Here is a 17,481-nt window from a genome sequence, read left to right on the forward strand (position 1 = left end):
TTCACATTCATACACTAACTGGCCCGGCGTACACATCCGAAACACCATTTAAAACAATGGCTGTTCCAAAATTATCGTGTGGTCATGTAAGTGTCATTTCTCGGCCTGTGTTGATGAAGAGAAAACATATAATCTAAGTGGACTGGTTTTGTGGTTTACCAACCTCCTTCACCATCTGCTGGATCATTCCACTCTTTCCAGCGAGGCCAAACGTAGATACTTTACTGGCAGAGCTGAGTAGGAAAGGCTGGCAACTGGAGGGCCCTTCCAGAAAAAGGGATCATTGTCTAAACTGAAGTCAGAATTGTCTACTGCAAGGCTTTTTTGTAATTAAGTTACCCAAAACCACTGCATAATAATAGGAACAATGACCTGCAGACTGAATATTATAACGACTCCTAGAACAATGTGATTATCTTAAGACAGAAATTAGACTAGTGGTGTAAAAGTTTCTCAAAATGAAACCTACATTTCAATTCAATCTGGTGAGAAAACACACCATCATGAGAGCACTGCATCTCCTCAGTCACCTTTATTATACAGTAGCTCGATGGTCTACTAGCTTGCCTTAATGGATCTGAATACTGTAACAATGACGAATGATGAAAGAAGAAACAAAAAGATAAGTAATTCAGTCAGTCCAGCCAGGTGCTGCTATGGGCTGTGAAATTCCAAGCCAACTGTCGGCCATTGAGCAACACTGGGCTGTTGTTAAATGCTTGCGGCCAAACATCACCTGTACTTCCTGCAATATGCACAACACTGTTGGCACTAGTCTGCCTGTATGTGTGGACCTTTAAGCCACGCTAAATCAGTGATGGAGGCAGTTGGTGAAAGAGAGCTTTTGGATGAGCTCTTCAGCTCCGTGTGAATCAGATTTGTATTGCTTCCATTTGTTCTTGTCTACCAAGCGCAAGATAGCTGGTTGACAACTCCACACAAAACTATATGTATTTTTGATTTTGGGGTGAACTGTCCCTTTAACAAGTGAGTGCAACACTTCCTGGTGAGACTGTCTGAAAATGTGAACAGTTAATCCCATACTGAAATGATACTGCGTCTTTCCCTTTATACGACGGTTGGTTGTTCACTCTGCCTTTGATTGTGGCCGTTCACAACAACTATAAACACATCTGATTTCCCAAGAGGCTTGGACAATACATTGTGCAAACTACCTCTTTTCTTGCATAATTCTCACTCATATAGACAGGAAACATTCACGTACGGTATGTTGGATGTTGTCTTACCATCAACTGCAGTATGGGTGCTTTGTTCAAGTACAACTTTTACCACAAGACATGACTTAATGCAAACCAATTGATCAGTCTGCCTTTGCCAGCACGAGTTCTTTGAGGTCAGCTCAGTGTCAGGGTCCTAAATGTGATCTATGCTTCTGTGTCAGGGTGTTATGTTTATAGGATCTGTAACTCTACCTGAGGTACCACTAGGGCTTATGTTTACCTTCTCCAAAATGTACCTACACTTTTGGGCTGAGGGACAGTGATACTGCATGGAGACCTCAAGAACTGAGATTACTACAGTGTTTCCCCTATATTCAGCAGCAGTGCACCGCCGCTGCAAAATTATGAGCGCCGCTGCTAAAATTTCAGATGATCATTAATGTCAACGAGCAACTAATGGTTTTCTCTCGCACACTGTGCAACACCCTACGTTATTGTGGATTTTTTAGTCATCCTCACTCTCTCCGTTCTTCAAAGGACATCTACGTATTTTTGCAAGAGTAGCGTTACTCCGTTAAAGTATAAGGCGGTGCGTGTGTAGTTGCGCGAGCGCAGCGGGCGAGCGGCAGAAACATGACGTGAACACGAGCCAAGCAGAGGAAAAGTTTAGCAGTAGGTTGTCAAACTGGCAGTCAATGTACCCCCCCTCGCCCCGCCGCTCCAAAGCAGTCAACCTAGGGGAAACACTGTACTGTGAACATGTTTCTGATGCTGGTAGACTGTTAAAAGTGAAGATCCTCTCTTTTTCAGTGGAGCTATACGAATTTATATTCTGTGATCTTTCAGCACCTTTTCCAGTGCAATGCAGCGTTACTGGCTTTTATATTTGCTTGGCTAGAAGCACTATGAACAAAAGAAGGATAGAAAAATAGGGTATATTCAGGCTTTAAGAAGAAACAAGGTTACAAAATAAACAGTATCTCTAACCAAGTATACTAAGAACCTACCGATTTCATGTGTTGAAACAGTAGGCAAGACTGTGAAAAAAGGCACTTTATAGTTAATGTGCAGGAACTCTGAGATCGACCATCCTCCCCCAACGATTATCGTTTTCCCCGAGCTCGGTAAAGCCTGCATCAAGTTGGCTAGCAGCCCTCTGCCAGGGGCTTTGGCCAATACTGAGGATTAAAACTCTGCAAGTCTATAAATACACCTAGCAGACCAACGTCAGCACCCAGCCAGCTACTGCACTCACCTCTCACTGCTGGATGACTGGCATTTGTTTTTCTTCTTTTCTGCTTCTCTCTTGCCTTTACTTTCTCTCTCTATCTTTCAGTTTCTCAGACTCTCTCTTTGTGTTCCTATTTTCCCTCCAACTCACTCTCAGTTTGTCTCCCACTCTTCTATGTCTTTCCCCTCATCTCTCACTCTATCCCTCTCATACTCTCTCGCTTGGCAGGGCCTCTTAATTGGAAACAAGCTGTGAGAGGGCTTTCAGTTTGAGGTTAAAATTGCATCTGACCTGCCTCCTGCTGTATCTTTTTCTACTCTCTTTTGGCTGTATTACAGGCTTGTACACAGTGGCTGAGTGCAGATGTATGAAGGACAGAGTGTGGTGAAGTGGGAACAGCAGGGACACTGCAGGTAAACAAGCGAAGTGGAGACATATTGTAGCTCACTTGCAAAACACCATAATATGTGAAATATATCACTTGACATTTTAGTCATTGAACAAAATGCCAAATCAATCTCAAGATATTTCAATAAGATATGCAGATAGTAACAAGGAAGTAGCCAAAAGACATTGATGCATCATAGCTGATACAGTCAAAATGTGAAACCTTTTGACAATGCAAGAATACAATAATACCCCTGGACTTAATTGTCCCTACTTAGGTAATGTACAAGTAAATGCTAGAGTCTGTGTCATGTACACAAGAAATATTCATTATAGCAGTAAGGGAGTGCATGGATGAAAAAGAAAAACTTCCTTTCCTGTCCTGTCCCTGAATCCCAAATCCTATCACCGCTAACAGAAACTAAATGAGCTACAAACAGACATAAGTAATGAACTTAAGCTAGTTAAAGGCAGATTGTTTTGTTTGCTTTACTTGTAGTGTACAAGCTATTAAAAGCCATGAGATCTCAAGACTGGATAACAGAGTTAATAAACATTATGCGCTGGCAAAAACACACTAAAATCACACCTGACACAGTACAGTCAGTCAGACAGTATACCATGTACATGTTAAGACATTTCTTCTACAAACAGACCCCACATGTCCTCACACAGTACATCAAAAACACATGATGCATACCAAGCCAACATCTGGAGAATAAAGTCTCAACTATTACACAAAAATTACATGGCCATTACATGGTAATTATGGTGAGAGGCTGCATTCAGTCTGTCACAACTTCCTTGTTGTCAGTGGGAGAGGATAAGAGGGATTTGTTGCACAAAGGGCCACAGCCAGGCACAGAAACTATTACTTCCACTCAGTTAGACCACAGACTGCACTGTCTGACCCATAGGGCTATATAACAGGACAGTGAAACTCACAATCATGAAAAGAACTCAATACTACCTAAAGACAGTGCAAATGATAGTTTGATCATTGCTATATGTAAGTGATACGGTACTGTATTATAAATTCAGCACACCTACAACTGTTAAAATATTTAACACATTTTACAAATTGGCTGATGTCTTAACTCAAGTCTCAATCTGTGTGAAACACAGCTGCTTACTCCAGGGAGATATTCAGCCCATTTCATACTTTCCCAATTTTCAGTAGTTTATTCCAACTACTGTGTTGTTTACAGGACAGTACAAGTCAGAGACATTTTTCATTTGGAGGTCGAGTCATCATCTAAGAACAAATATTGATCTCCTTGGCAACTGGCTTCCATGACTACTGTCCCACCCACATCTTTGGCCCCTCACAGTCTCACTCCCTTGGAAAGCCCTGCACAGCTGGATGCCAGGCCTGGGAAACAGAGCAGGTCTGGGTACGATTACCAATTGAAAATAATTCAGCTTTTGGGAAATGATGAATCAGTCCTGTCAGAGATAATGCTAACCATTTGGATTTTCCCCAAAAGCCAAAACCCCACCCAATTTGCACTCCAAACAGACTCAATAAAATCTCAGTGTAATGATAGGATTTTTCATGGCCCGCTGTACTGGTGACAAGAGCCAAGAATGCAATTAATTAATAAAGCCTAATACAGAAATAAAACCAGGGAAGATGTCATTTGTAAAGACTTCTGCTGTGTGCAATATGCAGAGATCAAGGCTAAATGCTGCACCCATACCACAGTGACTGTAAATCTGTTTCAAAACACCTTCTGGAGGACTATCTACACTGATTACATTAGACCAACCATAACTGGAGTATCCTTAATTTACCAGCCACAGCAGAAAAAAATATCTGGAGAGATAAAATGTGATTGATTATCACAGCTATTACAACTGCATATAGACTGTCATCTGGGGTGATCTACCAAAGTCCAGTGTAGGTATAATATGAACATGTAAAACGTGAAAGTGAGGTATTATTGCAAACAACAAAAAGATCTGAAAGTGGAAAAAGTCCAAATAGCCTCAAATTGGTTTATTAAAAATCACTGTACACTGCAAGATATTTTTACCGGATCCGGCCCAAACAAACTTCTCATAAAAAATGTATAAATATCTGACTGAGAAATGCACTCTTCACTTTGCTTCCTAAATGTACACAAGACATGAAAAATGTGTTTGTAATGAAAACTTTGCTGCTTAATTTCAGACTTTGTGGTGTAGTGCAACAGAAGACTACTACAGTGGACCTTATGCCATTTGTCTATGCAAGAACTCAGTTGAGCCCACAATGCAAACTCTCTGCACTTCACTGCAAAAACCGTGAAAATTTGTTTGGAAATGTGATCTGAAGATGTATTGTCAATTATGTGGACGATAAGGCATCCAGATAATGTTGAGATGGAGATCCAAACACTTTAGGATGGATTTCAGATCATTGGATTATATCGTGATTAGGATCTGATCATGGATTGTACAGACCAGTGAGGTGTTGCAGCAAGATATAAGTCGCACCATGGTCATAGCCATGGTCACACAGGAGTGCAGACCATTAAGTTTCACTCTCATGTATGCCCCAATATGTGCAAGGGCAGCTGCAACACTAGCAGGCTGAGGTGGACAGAACACAGTAGAGTACAGTACAGAAAGGATTAGTATTTGATCGCTTTTATCATAGACGATACCGAACCATTAAAAATATACCCATATCGGCCCTGATACCAATCCTTAGTAAAGGCTCAGGACATCTGTATTTGTTTTAGTAAGTTACAGACTTTGTTCGATGTTAGGGATGTAACACCGCAAGGAGAAGATAAGGTCAGGATCAGTAAATTAATTTTATTTAATTTAGCAGGAATTCTGTAGTGGACTGGGGATCAAGTCAAAGCCTGTTGACTGATAGTGATGTGGCTTACTGAGGATGTACTGACTGAGAACCACCGAACACACTGTAGCTTTGCAATGAAGCTAAGCTGACGAGGGCTAGAGAGATACCCAAAGCCTGCTTTTCCCCCAATGCTACTTAATGACAGGAGGATTAATTTTTCCTTTGGGTTATGGCTCTGATGCCACCCATCTAACTGTGTGAAATCACTCCCTGGCAGCGCTTGGCAGCAAGCAGTGAGCTGGCAGAAAGAGGCAGAGTAAGAGTGAGAGAGTGAGAGAGAGAGGGAGAGCAGATAGCTCATGTCTTATGAGTGATAGGGAGAATGTTATTCTGCTGAGCCAACGAGTGAACCTCCTTAAGCTGAAACCTACCTTCACAGACAGACACAAACATGAGAATCCTCTGAGGATCGACGCGTAACAAACACATTAGACACCCTAATATGAAAAAACACATCAGAAGCAGTTTATGATTTGAACACCTCTCGCTCATTCTCGCTGTAAGCCATCTTACAGCTAGGTTTCATAGCAGACCCCTTAACATACAACTAAATGGTCTGTCACCCAAAATGAATAATTGACAACAACATAGTAAAAAGTTGACATGGGGGTCAATCACAGCAGGTCCCCAAACAACAGAGGGGTCACACAGGACACGGTTTGGGGCCAGGGCATTCCTGGCTCACGCAGTTGGGTTTGTCTGGGAAATGACTGAGCAAACAGGGGCCAGAGTGGCTTCCCCTTACTGGCACCAGCGCTTTGTCCCTGCTAATCCACTCCAAAGAGCCACAGTCAAACACCCAGCGCCATACAGTCACCAGTAACAACACAGCACAGTCTGGGGGGACACGAAATGAATCCCACTGGCCAAAGCACGGAGACAGACGCCAGTTTGCTCATCAGATTTGGGCACAGAAAACAGTACGGCTTAGCCGTAGGACTGATGATGGGTGTGGGTGATGATCACAGAGCAACTTTTCGAGGTAGTGGAGCTGTGCAATATTGCTTGTTACCTGTCTGCATCTTCATGAGTAACATCCATGGGGTTGCATTTTTATATTGAGAGAGGATGACAATTTCTGCCACGGAGTGTCAGGACTCATTATACACTGATATAAAGAAATGTCGAGAGCAAGAGAAGCAGATTTATCCACTGCTGAATAGCAGGCTGTATAGACAGATGGGGATATCAATTGAATTACATTAATATCGTAGCTGTTGTGGCTGACATTAAAGCAAATCCACTTATGTGTGCCTCGTGATGTGTGATTTGGTAAATAAAGTCATATGACATGGGAACTATTTAAAAGTGACAAATCAAATTTGTCCGCCGAAATGTTTCTATTGCGGTTGAGTAAATCAAATGTGCAAAATGAAAAGGAATCAAATCAGGGAAAAGTGGGCTCTCCTAAGGCCACGCTGAGTTTAGAAATACTCCCATCACACCGCCTCATATCTGGGAAGTATAATGATTAAAAAAACAAACAAAAAAAACAAACTTAAGGCTCCTGTTTCTAAGTAATAGAACAGCGCCCTTAAATTTATACAGCACCACATAATAACATCAAGTCTTAAAAGAGAATAAAATACACAACAGCATGGGAACAACACATCAATAATTCAAGAAAACTGAAATACTTAGCAGTGTAATGAATGAGTGTTGTAAGAACATGAACCTGACCAGACTTCTGACGAGTGTGAGTGTGAACTGTGTGAGTTGACTAATGTTATCCATGGTCACAGAGACCATCCTGAAAAATCAAAGCTTCAATCCAAGAAAGAAACAGATTTCCTGTCAAAATGTTGACACTTAACACCCACCATGTCATTGATAAGAGTGGATAACAGATGGATAACCGTGCCAGTTCAACCAGTCAAATGTAATGTAAAACCACCATACTGACAAAACATTAGGACAAGATGAAAAGACAAGACAGAGCGGGAGAAAACGGAAATGAAACAAAACTTCCAATGGGTATTGATACTGTGCATCATCCAGAAAAAAACAAACAAAGACCCATAAATCAACTGTATGGAGTGACATGAAAAGGACTGAGACGTTCTTGCTGTAAAGTTAACTGGATAGTACTCACTTGTCATATTCCGCGTTGTCTTTATCACAGCGTGCATCCTTATGCTTCTGCCAGTCCTTCCCATGCTTACATGTGGTGAGGAGGACTACATCCTCTGAGTTATGAACATGATATAAAGCATTCCTAGTGTCTGAACCTATTCCAGTTAGGTACCTCTTCCCCTTGAAAACAAGCATGTATTTCCTATAAGGGGGAATGGTGTTATGTTTCAGGTAGCCTCTTTCCCCTCCTGTCCTAGGGTGGTCTTTAGAGAAAAGAGGGATGGAAACATCAAAGTTGGGCCGAAAGTTCTCCGTGCTGATGCTGGCTTTGGCCAACATGGCGAGGCCGATGTCGAAGCCAAGATCTTCTGTGTAGTCTGGCCAGGTGCCAGAGTATAAGTTGAAGATGATGTGGTTTTTGCCCCCGTTCCACAGAGGAAGGCTCTGGATTTTTGCTTTCAGGTTGTGCACATATTGGGGTGAAAGCTGGTCCCGGTCCAGAGTGTCCAAACTCAGGACAAACAGACATGCCTGTCCTGGGTCAAGTGTGAAGAACCTGGACCCTTCAATAGAGGACAAAATGTTCTGATAGCTCTCTGACATCTTCTCCCCTTTCTGCTGGGGGTAGATGTAAACTTTAAATCCATTTCTCTCACAACGGGAGAAATCAAAACAGGAGTCCATTCTGCAGCGTTTTCCAGAGTTAACGCCTGAGTTAGCGTCCCTCTTCTGCCTCGGAGATATGTGTCCGATGTGATCGTCGCTCCAGTCTCGCTCCCAGGTGCTGTAAGGCTGCAGTGCCCCCGGGAAGCGACGCCACCGCGCCCCGGGGTGATAACCTGTGAGGCTGCGGTCATCACGCCGGCTGGGACTCCGCCTGGACAGCGGGACTTGTATCCCCCCAAAACAAAACAGCAGAATGAGACAAGCACCGGCGGAGAACAGAATTAAGTACCGTTTTTTGGCCTGCATGTGTACTACGATCTAGGATTTGATGTCTGGCGATAAATCCAAGAAGTCCCCAAGTTTTGGCTTCACCACCTCCTGCGGGAACGCTCCGCCATCTTCCCGCGGGCTGCAAGGATTGTGCGCTCACGTCTCCCACCTTCTGCTTCAGATGCCTTTCACAAGTCCGGGAACTGATCCAACGCATGTGGGCGACTGATAATGTTCATCCACCTCGTCTCCTCGTCAACAGTATATCGATTACCTGGGAAAAGTTTCTCCTATAGGGAGAGTGTCCAGATTTGATTGGCAGCCTACTTTCCTTCGTATAACGTCACCTTTGCTTTGGACTAAACGTACATTTTCACCACATTGTATGTGTTTGTGGTTTACCAAACCCGTACGACCACTAATAACAACACTACGAAAAACGAGTAAAAACTTGAGAGTGTAAAGCAGCACTGTTTGCCAGACTTGTTGCCTGGACAGTTAACAATTGTCCCTAAGTTACTGGAAACTGGCTACCAAGCGGGCACCGGAGCTCTAAACATTCAACACACCCGGTCTCCGACGTTGCCTCGGTTCTTTAACTGAATGTATCGAAAGATAAAACGTATCATTATATCAGTTTTGCTGCCTCTATACGGCGAATTTCTCCAGCCGATTTACGTTAGCTAGCTAGCAAGCTAACTGACTGGCTAGTTTCGGAAAACATTCCCAGTTAGCTTGTTAGCTCATCAAAGTAGCTTTACCGCTGGTTGGAAGTCAAAGACAGCCGGGCAGTCCGTCTTCTCCTTCTGAAAAACATGTCTCTTCGTGGGTATACAACTTGTCTTTGGCTCTTCTCGTGAAACTGGAACTGGTAATTTCTCAGTAAACTTCTCTAGTCATGTGTTAGTGTTCAAGCGATGGCACACACAACACAAAAACAAGAGGTGGTGTTCGAGACTTGGAGCCCGAACAGGAGCAGAGCCGCACGGCAGTCCTCAGCAGGACGACTGCTGATGATGATGTGACCGTTCTTCCACCGCGCACGGTGCGTTACCATTGGCTGCCGTCACATCCGAGGCGGGCGGGTCTTCCAGGGCACCCGTTCACTCCCAGTGAGCACAGAGCATCTCTCGGATTTATTACAGAGCGAGTTGAGATTTGTGGTTTGTCTATTGAACCACATTAGACCATATGAGTACTTTCTTGGTTGCAGATTTTATTGGCAGCCCATGATGGTCAAGTGGGAACTGAGCATTATAGTAAAGTATATATAGTAAAGTATTAAAGAACTTTTAGAGTACGGTAAAAATCAACAACGTTTAACGTAACAATCTCAACTGAAAGTCCACTTTGTAGCTGTTCTAGAGCTTTTGATCACATTACATGATCTTCATCAGCAGTTGTCATGGAATTATGGATGTTAATTTTTTTTTTCCTGAGCACTTCGAGGACTTATTGTCCATGTTGGCCTTAAAATTGACTGTGACGGTTTTCAAGGTCAATAAACTCTGAATTTAAAACAATATATTTTAGAATATTTTTCATGCAAAATCATTTTAGTGGGAATTAAATGCCTCTCAGACTATATTTTGAGGTTAAGAACAATAATTAGGCAACTAACTTAGTTGATTCGTAAGATAAATCAGGTAAGAAATCCCTGTCTGTTCTAACCTAAATCAGAACACCATATTACTTAAAATTGCACTTTTTGTTTTATTTCTTTTTCAAAGACAAATGACCACTAGCAGTTTGCAGGTCTACCAACCACCCATAAACCAGGCAGAGGGATTAGTGGACTGAGACCATGCTTCAAAGAGGGTTTGGGTTAAAGTTGCTGTATGAACAGGTAATTCAGCAGCTGATAGATTTCCACTCTTGTTGAGAGAGCAAAAAGCGGGATGTCAGGCACAAGCCCTGCATCAGCATGCAGTTTATCTTGCTGAAATGCCCTTAAGGAAGACAGTGAATCAGTAGCGGTCATGCTGTGCTGCTCTGTAGCAGAACATGACCTCCGACCTCTTTGTAGAAAGTGTTAAACAACAAGAGAACTGAGCCTTTCAGTCTAATTAGAGACAGAATGTGATAGAAAATGTTAGAATATATTAATAGAATAAAATAGAGTGTTCCCTGAGACGAATTGCACCAGTGAATGAGGACCCGCAGGACAATGGTACTGCAGTGCATTAGCCAGGTCTTTTCTGGCAAGTATTAAGCCATGATGTGTTTTCACAGCTGCTCTGGTCTGAAAGACTAGAAGTGATTTTGCAGAAGCGGGGAAAGAGCAAGGAGGAATGTGAAGCTGCGTTCCTCAGGAGCTGTGGACCAGCTATCTGCACTCCCTCAGTTCCCCATGGACCACTGATCAAAGACAGGGAGGGATATGATGGCCACCTCCTCATTCGCTACCTCCTCCCTTTCTCTTTGTCTCTCCTCTTTCTTTCTCACTCACTCCACTCCTGCCTTTTCCCTCTTACGCTCTCTATCATCCCCTCCGCTGCTCTCTGGCATTCCTTCCATCTCCTCTCCCTTTTATCCTTTTAACCGATTTACAAGGGGAGTGCCGCTGGTGACTGATGTGAATAGATGGATGTTCCCCAGCTTTTGTCACTACCATGATCAGATGTGCTTTGTTTATATGTCACTGAAGTTTAATTCATGCACTTTTATGTGGCATATCCGTGTGGAATTTGTGACAGTCACTTTACAGTCTGAAAATTATTGTTGAACTTCTCTAGGCTTATTTGGATGCCTCCCCTCAAAACCAGTGCAATGACAGAGTAAGGACAAATCAACAGAAAATACAGACAATTGGATTCCATGGAAAACACATATATCTGTGGGTTCTGCTTTTGTCTAGTTATTATCTGCAGCTGCAGTTAATGAGAATGTGGAGATGCTGTCTCCCTGCTGTTGCATTGTGTTTGCTGAGCTGAGCACTGGCAAGATTTGGAACAGCAGGGTGACTGAGCCAGAGCAGCACTCCCACTGTGTAATACATGCAACCATGCCAATATCTAATTTGGATGCACCCAGGTCAGCATAGTTTTTTCCCAGCCAGCCAGTGAGTCAGCCAGCCAAGCAATTAAACAGCCAAATGGAGATTTATTATTTTCTTCTGAGTACATTTAGAGGTCATTAATTTGCGGTTTGTTAATAATTGTAATGCAGTGTGAATGTGTTTTTGAAAATTCCATTTGCATATTCACATGAAAAACATAAATGTGTGGTAAACAGTGCACAAGATGCACGACAACACACACAAACACACGCACACACACATTTGTGGTGCTATGTGTGTGTGTGTCTCTTTTATATAGAGCATAGCCTTGGATGTGATAATTTAGTGTCCCCTTCTGACTGAGACTGACATCCTTGGTGAGGAACCTCATCCATCTGTGTTGATGCTGAAATGCACAAATCACATCTGAGTGTGTCAGGACGAACAGCGAATTGAGGGGTTCATGTGACAAATCGAAGCGTCAGTGTTTCAATGCAGAAAGGGCCAACAGGATCACCCTCAAGGATTTAAATGTACGGCCACCTGATATATTGTGCATAGCAGACTGTTCCCAGGGGGAACACAAAATGTAGATGGATATTTTCTAAAGTCACAGTGCAGTGACTCCAAAAGCAATTTTTTTTAAAGGAATAGTGTCAAAATTGGGGAAATATAAAGAGTTAGATTAGAGGATCGATACCACTCTCATGGCTGTTAAATTTGATGTTACAGCCAGGAGCTGGTTAGCTTAGCTAAACATGCAGAAAATTAGCCAAGAAGTAGTGCATCATATAACCACCTGTGAAACAGTCAATTGTTGCTTTTACACTTAAACAAACAAGATATAATGTGTTAATTTAAGAGCTTTAGAGGTGGTGGTAGGTGGATTTTGTTACCCTTGGACAGAGCCAAGCTAACTCTTTCCCCATGTTTCCAGTCTTTATGCTAAGGTAAGCTTACTGGCTGCTGTTTGTAGCTTTATAGTTAAGTATAACAAACGTATTTCCCAAAATGTCAAACCATTCCTTTAAAACAGTTATGTACGGATTTAGAGGTCAATGAGAGTCAAAGGAACAAATGGGTAGTTTGCTGGCAGTCATCATTGTTCCCATTTAAAAATTCTCATGCCATGAGGGAAATGTTATGTTGATTATAAGTGTGACTGATGGATTCACAGGAGAATTTTAGGTTCAGATAAGACATTGAGATCAGCACAGGATGGCTTCTAATTCATGTAGCAAATGTACATTCCACAATTTTTTTTTGTTTCAAATTTTAAGTCATGAGACATTTCTCAAAACACAAGACTATATTCAATAAATCTCTCGTTCACGGGGATCATAGACTTTTCAAATGATCCTAAATCCCTGGCGGAAACCTTCTATTTATTCGGTAAAAATAATTCTGTGTCTCTTAAAGATAAAAAAAACAGAGATCACCTTATGCCAAAAAGAATATTGTCTCCTTCTGAATCCCATTTCACCCTGTTGACTAATGAGGTTGATTGGTGGTGGACCGATGAGGCCACGATAACAGCTGGACTCCACTGAATTTTGAAAGTCTGCTTCTGTTCTTCACAATCATTTCTGTGATGTGCTACAGTCACAAGGACCTGTCACATAAATTTGAGTGGCAGCTACAAAAAGCTTTCATGACCCTGTTAAAATTAATTAAAAATGAAAAAATGAATTACCATATTCTATAAAAAACTAATACTCAGTCGCGTCTTGATAATGAATAAGAATACAGATACATCCTTGGGCAGGAAGATACAGATGCATTTTGCATTTGCATTCAGTAGTTTGGCTGAAATGTTGATGATTTGCATTTGCATTTCTAGTTTCATCCACGTAACATTCCTTTTTAAATATATTCCTTTTTCTTCATTCTCTTTTTCCTCTTATACTGTTATATGTTAGAAAAAAGAACTGTGACTGTTAATGAGAAGAGCAGAGGAAAAACCAACAAGTCCTCCAAATGTAACGACTACATAGGTTGTTTGTACCACGCACTCCAGAACAACCCATTGGAGTGTAATATACCGCTTTCCAAAACCGTGACAAATCGCTATTAAAAAATTACGATGTTTTATGGTGTAACAACGCTGTGGTTAAGCTCTGGTTAGGTTTAGGCACAAAAACTACTTGGTTAGGGTTAGGGAAAGGTCATCCTTTGGGTTAAAATGATCGCTTGAAACATGGTTATTACTTCCTTAAAGGTGCAGTGTGTTCAATTTAGTGGCATCTAGCAGAATGGACTTGGCAGAAATTGAATATAATATTCATAAGTATGTTTTAATTAGTGTATAATCACCTGAAAATAAGAATTGTTGTGTTTTCCTTACCTTAGAATGAGCCCTTTATATCTACATAGGGAGCGGGTCCTCTTCCACGGAGCCCGCCTTGTTGCACCGTCATGTTTCTATGGTAGCCCAGAACAGACAAACCAAACACTGGCTCTAAAGATGCCCTTTTGCGTTTTTCGTGAGTTTCGTGGCCAGTGTAGGTTGTCCATGCTTTGGAGGGGGAAGTGTAGGGAGGGAGGGGTATTCATTCATCACTAGATGCCACTAAATTCTACACACTGCACCAGTAAACACCACGTTATGGTTTTTAAAAAAATGTCCCGACTCACAGTTGAAAACATGTCGACACTGAAACTGGAAGTGAACAGTGGGCTCCTGCAGCTAAGTCCACTTTTCTAAGTCCACTAACTATCTAGCCATCCACCCAACCCGCCTTCTCCTAATAAGGAAGACACCTGTGTCACTTCCCCAGGTCATAATTAATACAGCCTCTAGATGGCGTCTGTCACTCAAACATATCTATAGGTCGTTTTTGGCAACTGAATTTACGACGTGTAGTGTCATTTTTCTTGGGAGGACAAGCTTGTTGGAACATCTCAATCACAGAGCAGAGATCAGGTTCAATTACACATGCAATAACTTTTAGGTCTCCATAGGCCTAGAAACCATTTATATGCTAATAAGTATGACAGCAGTAATGACTTGCAATAAAAAGACATCTGCTGCTTGATCAAATCTGATATTAGAGCATTACTGCAAGCAGCCTTTGCTATTTGTCCTGAAACCACTTGTTAATCCTGAAACTCCTTGTGGGAAGTGTTTTGGCATGGAGCTCTGGTGATGTAATAACCTTTCTCCTGGCCTTTTCTTGTCTCTCTGCATTGTGTGAAAGTGTTGTATTTGAGCTTTAGCTGTGTAGTCTTGAGGGAAATTTGAAAGTGGACATGTTCTTCTAGAGTCAAGTCAGATCTTATTTAGACTGTGTAGCCCAAAATCACAAATTTATCTTAGAGGGCTTTCAAATCTGAACTATACACTGTACAACATCCTTTATCTTTAGACATAGATGGGAAAAAAAACCTTCCTAAAGGGGATACACTTCAATAGAATGGCAGAGGAAGGATCGATCCCTCTTCCAGGATGGACAGACATGGAATATGTGCTGTATGTACAGAGCAAACAGATGTATTAGTGAAAACAAGGAAGATCAGTGGACATGGTTTCAACTGAAAAGTGATTTAGAAATGCTAGCTGTCAGTTGGTATAGACAAACATTCATGTCCCTCTCAGGAAGAATTGTAATAATAATAAGATTTTCCTTCTAGCACCGCCATCTGGTCCAAGGTTTATGGTTGATACCTGTAAAAATCAGCCTCAGTTGTACTTTGTGTTTAGTGCTAATGAACAAAGGTTAGCATACTAACATGCTAAGTGGTGGTGAACATGCTAAACATGACACAATTCTCTTTGAAATGTAAAATGCATACTGTTCAACATGAAAGAGCTTAATTCAATTCATATAACAGTATCATAAGAAACACAACAAAGTTAATCACATAATCATTATTAAATACCAGCTTGGCAGCTAATTGTAGCTGTGATTAGATTTGAAACATGTCTGTGAAATCTTTGCTGACATGAGAGTGGTGAGATAGGAAGAGAAGGGCAGAGTATGTATCCTGTCTTATTCCAGTGAGAGAAGCCTGCTGTGTGCAGCTCTCACTTCAAGGGCCTGAAAAAGATCAATGAGGAAGAATAGCAGTGGGACTGGACTACAAATTGAGCAGCCTTTAATCACCTCACACAGTTCACAGTGGTGTGAAAGTTCCCGGCCATGAAAAGGTTTAATCACAAGCTGAATGGAGTCAACTTGCTGCTAATAAAGGGCACACAGGGCCTAAGGGGATACATGCACACATGCATACGTTTGCAAATGCACCTTGACACGCACACACACGCGCGGACGTCCTTGCATTTATGCATTCAGACCATCTTTTGCATACACAGCATTTTAAAATCACCTACTTATAACTGCTGCATACTGATAATAACCTCTCGTTTATATATCTCTGAGTCACTCTTTCTCAAACATGTTATCCAAAGTCCTTAATTTGGTGAGTTTGTTAGCACATAAAGACGCTCGCAGGTAAGAGGCAATCATCATATGTCCCATTCAAGGGCTTTTCTGACAAATGACAATTACCTGACCCAGCAATCAATGACCAACAGGCTACTCAGGGAATGAGAAGTGAGATCTGTCAATGCTCTTAATGGGCAGAGATGTTAGGATCACTCTTCAGTCAATGACTGAATGAAAATACACTATGTGTCCAGAGTATCATACTATGGGCTAAGATTATACTACACCCTGTCCTTTAGCTGTTCAAACCTTTGATTCAGTATTTTACAATAACAGCTGCTCTACAAAGACCAATCAGGATAACAAGAAGGGAAAAGCCTTGAGGCACCAGAAGGTTAATAAAGTTGGTGTGTAGTAAGAGACCTCATTAATGAAAACCTTTCATGATGCTTCCCAGGAAGCCCATATAGCTGACCCAGGTGCCGCTGAGAATGTGACCTTGGTGTGATGGCAAACGGGTAATAAATCCAGCGGCTTCAGGGACACAGTGTGTAGTTTGTGGACAGTCGGGTCAATGAGGAGGCAAGCTATGAATCTAAATTGCACCTGTCTGTCTTTCTCCCTTGTCCCCGCTATAAAATGCATTGAAATAATTGTGCTCCAGTGGCTTGGCGAGATAAGAAGCGTGTTATTCAGGACGTTAAACGTAGCTCACCTTGCCATATGTCACACTCTCTGTCTCCCATTTTTCTGTCAATCACCACTCATCACTCTCACCACTAATAAAGTAAAAGCGTTATTAAGATAAGAAAACACTGAAGCCGAGAACCTTATCTATATCAAAGCTAGATGCAATTAAAGTGTTGTATCAAATGATTTACAATATGTTTACCATATGAAAGTTGAATGATTACAGCGGAAAACTATGGCATCAATTGGTACAAGATTAAGACGAAACCTCACTCTGCCACGCACAGAGGTGACAGGTCAAACAAACAACCCTATCCATATTACTGTTATTAACCTCTGGCTCACACTGCTTAAAGGAAGTGCCTGCCAGCGTGTTAGACTTATTGGCAATAAAAGTCCAATTCAATCACAATTTGAAGGAAACACAAGGACTTAAGCTTATTCATCCATGTTGACCACATGTCGGTCATGAACAGTGGGTGGTGGACTCCAGTATTTACAAGCAAGCTTAATTGTTTCTCTGGCTAAATTGATTTTTAATGTATAGATGATTATTAATATTGAGCAATTTGCTGTAAAAGTGAGGAAATTCCCTTCAGAAGTCTCCAAGAATATAGATTTCAGGAGGATATAAGGCTGGAGGATATTACATTTCTTCTCTGTGAATTTATCTCTGAGGTTTTCCACGGCAGGTTGGTTAAATTTCTGTTCAGGTTTATTCTCACTATGACTCAATCCCTGTTGAGCCA

At 41.7% G+C, this 17,481-nt stretch overlaps 1 protein-coding gene across 1 annotated transcript in view; it reads right to left on the bottom strand.

Annotated features, from left to right (window-relative positions):
• LOC137191784 (exostosin-1a-like) overlaps positions 1 to 9,770 on the bottom strand; it is a 39,759-nt gene extending 29,989 nt beyond the window's left edge. Inside the window, exon 1 of the mRNA XM_067602173.1 lies at positions 7,743 to 9,770. Coding sequence (XP_067458274.1) covers positions 7,743 to 8,695 — 953 coding nt within the window. The 5' untranslated portion in view covers positions 8,696 to 9,770. The remainder of the gene's footprint in view (positions 1 to 7,742) is intronic.
• Positions 9,771 to 17,481: the final 7,711 nt, after the last annotated feature.

This window comes from Thunnus thynnus, chromosome 10 (assembly GCF_963924715.1).
Source record: "Thunnus thynnus chromosome 10, fThuThy2.1, whole genome shotgun sequence".
Taxonomy (NCBI): domain Eukaryota; kingdom Metazoa; phylum Chordata; class Actinopteri; order Scombriformes; family Scombridae; genus Thunnus; species Thunnus thynnus.